Genomic DNA, 2,202 nt, shown 5'->3' on the forward strand with positions numbered 1-2,202 from the left:
CATAGGCAGTACTCCCTGGCTATCTGTGGGGGACTAGTTCCAGGACACCTACAGATACCAAAATCTGTGGATGCTCAAGCCTCTGATATGAAATGCTGTAGTATTTGCATATAACCTATGCACATCCTTCAGGATGTTTTAAATCATCTCTAGGTAACTAGTAATACCTAATATAGTATATATGCTATGTAAATAGCTGTATATGGTATTTTGTGTTATTGTTATTGTTTTATTGTTATTTCTAATTTTTTTCGGGATATTTACTATCTGTAGTTGCTTGAATCTACAGATGAAGAACCCGAGATTCAGAGGGCCAACTGTATTTGATTCTTAAACTGCTTGCCACATATTTCCCTAATTTCAATTTGATTAATAATCTTGTTTTGGGGAGTGATCAATACAGCTTTTTCATTTTGAGCACAGGCTTTGGAGTCATAAGGTGAGGACCTGGTCCCTGACACTACGGTTGTACTCTGACCTTTGTCAAATGACTTAATCTCCTTGAGACTTGGTTTCCTAAACTGTGAGATGGATATACTAATAGTAACCTACGTTGTAAAGTAGTTATGATTAAATGAGATAAATGAAAGTACATGTTTCAAATGCTTAATGCCTGAAACACGTTAATGGTCATGGTCATCATCAGTATCGTTATTAAGTGGCCAACATGGATAAAGAGTCTGGATTTTTGATCTTAAATTTTCGGCTCTAATATTTGCTGGCATTCTGCTCAGAACGTTCTTTGTTCGCATTTCATACACTGGTGCCAGTGTGCAACCAGGCAACATACCTCCAAAGGAGCATCATTCCTTTCCGGACCTGGTTCTTTCTCACTCTGCCCTCCAGGGGCCGCTGTGTTTCCCGGAAAGGACGCGGGATGCTCGGTTGCCACGAGACCGTCGCCAGGCAACCGCGTGTACACACAGACATTCCAGGCCTGCCGGGAGCGTCAATATGGCGGCGCAGAGCGCCCCCTCGAACTCTCCGTCGGACGAGTCCACCACCTCGGGGTTGCTGCCAGAACTGCCGTCGACCCAGCTCCTGACCTCCACGGTGATTAAGGAGTCAAACGGGAGCTCCCGGTGCTCTCTGCTTCAGGGGACCTGCCCCGAGGACTCGTTGCCCGTAGCCGTGTTTTATGGGCCGCTGGACGAGAAAAACCCGCTTCTGGCCTCTTGTGAGAAGGAGATCCGGGAGTTGTTAGGCTTTATGAGGAAAAAGAAGGTTTTTGCCACCACAGAGGAAGAGAAGCACGAATTCCGCCGGCGTTGGTAAGCGCTGGCAGGGCGCTGGGGAGGGCACCAGCTGGAGGAGGGGACCTTGGAGAGGCCTTGTGGATGCAGGTGGTGGTCCCAGAGCTGGTTCCGCTTTGCAGATGGCCTGGCGGAAGGGTCCAGGAGAGAGAAACAAAGTTTAAGAAGTGGAGACTCGACTCGTCGCTCTTAACAATCCTTAATTCCTGGAAGATGTTATATCTTGGCCTCCTGCTTAGGTCAAAATAAAAGTCTTCACAGAAATGTTTCATAAGTCACCATTTGGTATTTGACCAGAAAAGAAAAATGGTAACATAAGCAGGAAAGAACTTTAAAAAGAGTTCGCAGTTTGCAGTAATAGCATGGTGATAGAACCCCCAAAAAGGCAAACAGTTGTGCAGAATGAATCACATAATTAAGAAAAATCACTAATAACAATATAAAAAGGAATTAAAGTGCACATGTTCACGGGATGACATACTTCACTGTATCAAGAACTAGCTTCATGAACCTAAGCTACCTCGAAGTTTTTCCTTTTTCTCCATATACAAATTTATATGCTTGCAACATGAAGTTGTGAAACCCTTGAGTGAGCCAAAAAATTTATACATGAAGTATGTCATTCTGTGAACATGTGCACTTTAATTCCTTTTTATATTGTTATTAGGATTACAGCGACTTTTTCTTAATTTTGCGATTCATTCTACACAACTGTTTGCTTTTTTGGGGGTTCTTTTTTTTTTTTGAGACCGAGTCTTGCTCTGTTGCCATTCTGGAGTACAGTGGCGCGATCTTGGCTCACTGCAACCTCCGCTTTCCGGGTTCAAGCAATCCTGGGTTCAATCAATTCTTCTGCCTGAGCCTCCCGAGCAGCTGAGACTACAGGCACGTGCCACCACGCCCAGCTAATTGTGTTTGTGTGTGTGTGTGTGTGTGTGTGTGTGTGTGT

The 2,202-nt window shown here is 44.5% G+C and overlaps 1 protein-coding gene across 1 annotated transcript in view; it reads left to right on the top strand.

The window, feature by feature from the left end:
* The first annotated feature begins 930 nt into the window (after positions 1-930).
* The window catches only part of CFAP54 (cilia and flagella associated protein 54), a 361,147-nt gene continuing 359,875 nt past the window's right edge, over positions 931-2,202 (top strand). The window contains exon 1 of the mRNA XM_017511466.2: positions 931-1,271. Coding sequence (XP_017366955.1) covers positions 955-1,271 — 317 coding nt within the window. The 5' untranslated portion in view covers positions 931-954. The remainder of the gene's footprint in view (positions 1,272-2,202) is intronic.

Source organism: Cebus imitator, unplaced genomic scaffold (genome assembly GCF_001604975.1).
Source record: "Cebus imitator isolate Cc_AM_T3 unplaced genomic scaffold, Cebus_imitator-1.0 Scaffold18, whole genome shotgun sequence".
Lineage (NCBI taxonomy): Eukaryota > Metazoa > Chordata > Mammalia > Primates > Cebidae > Cebus > Cebus imitator.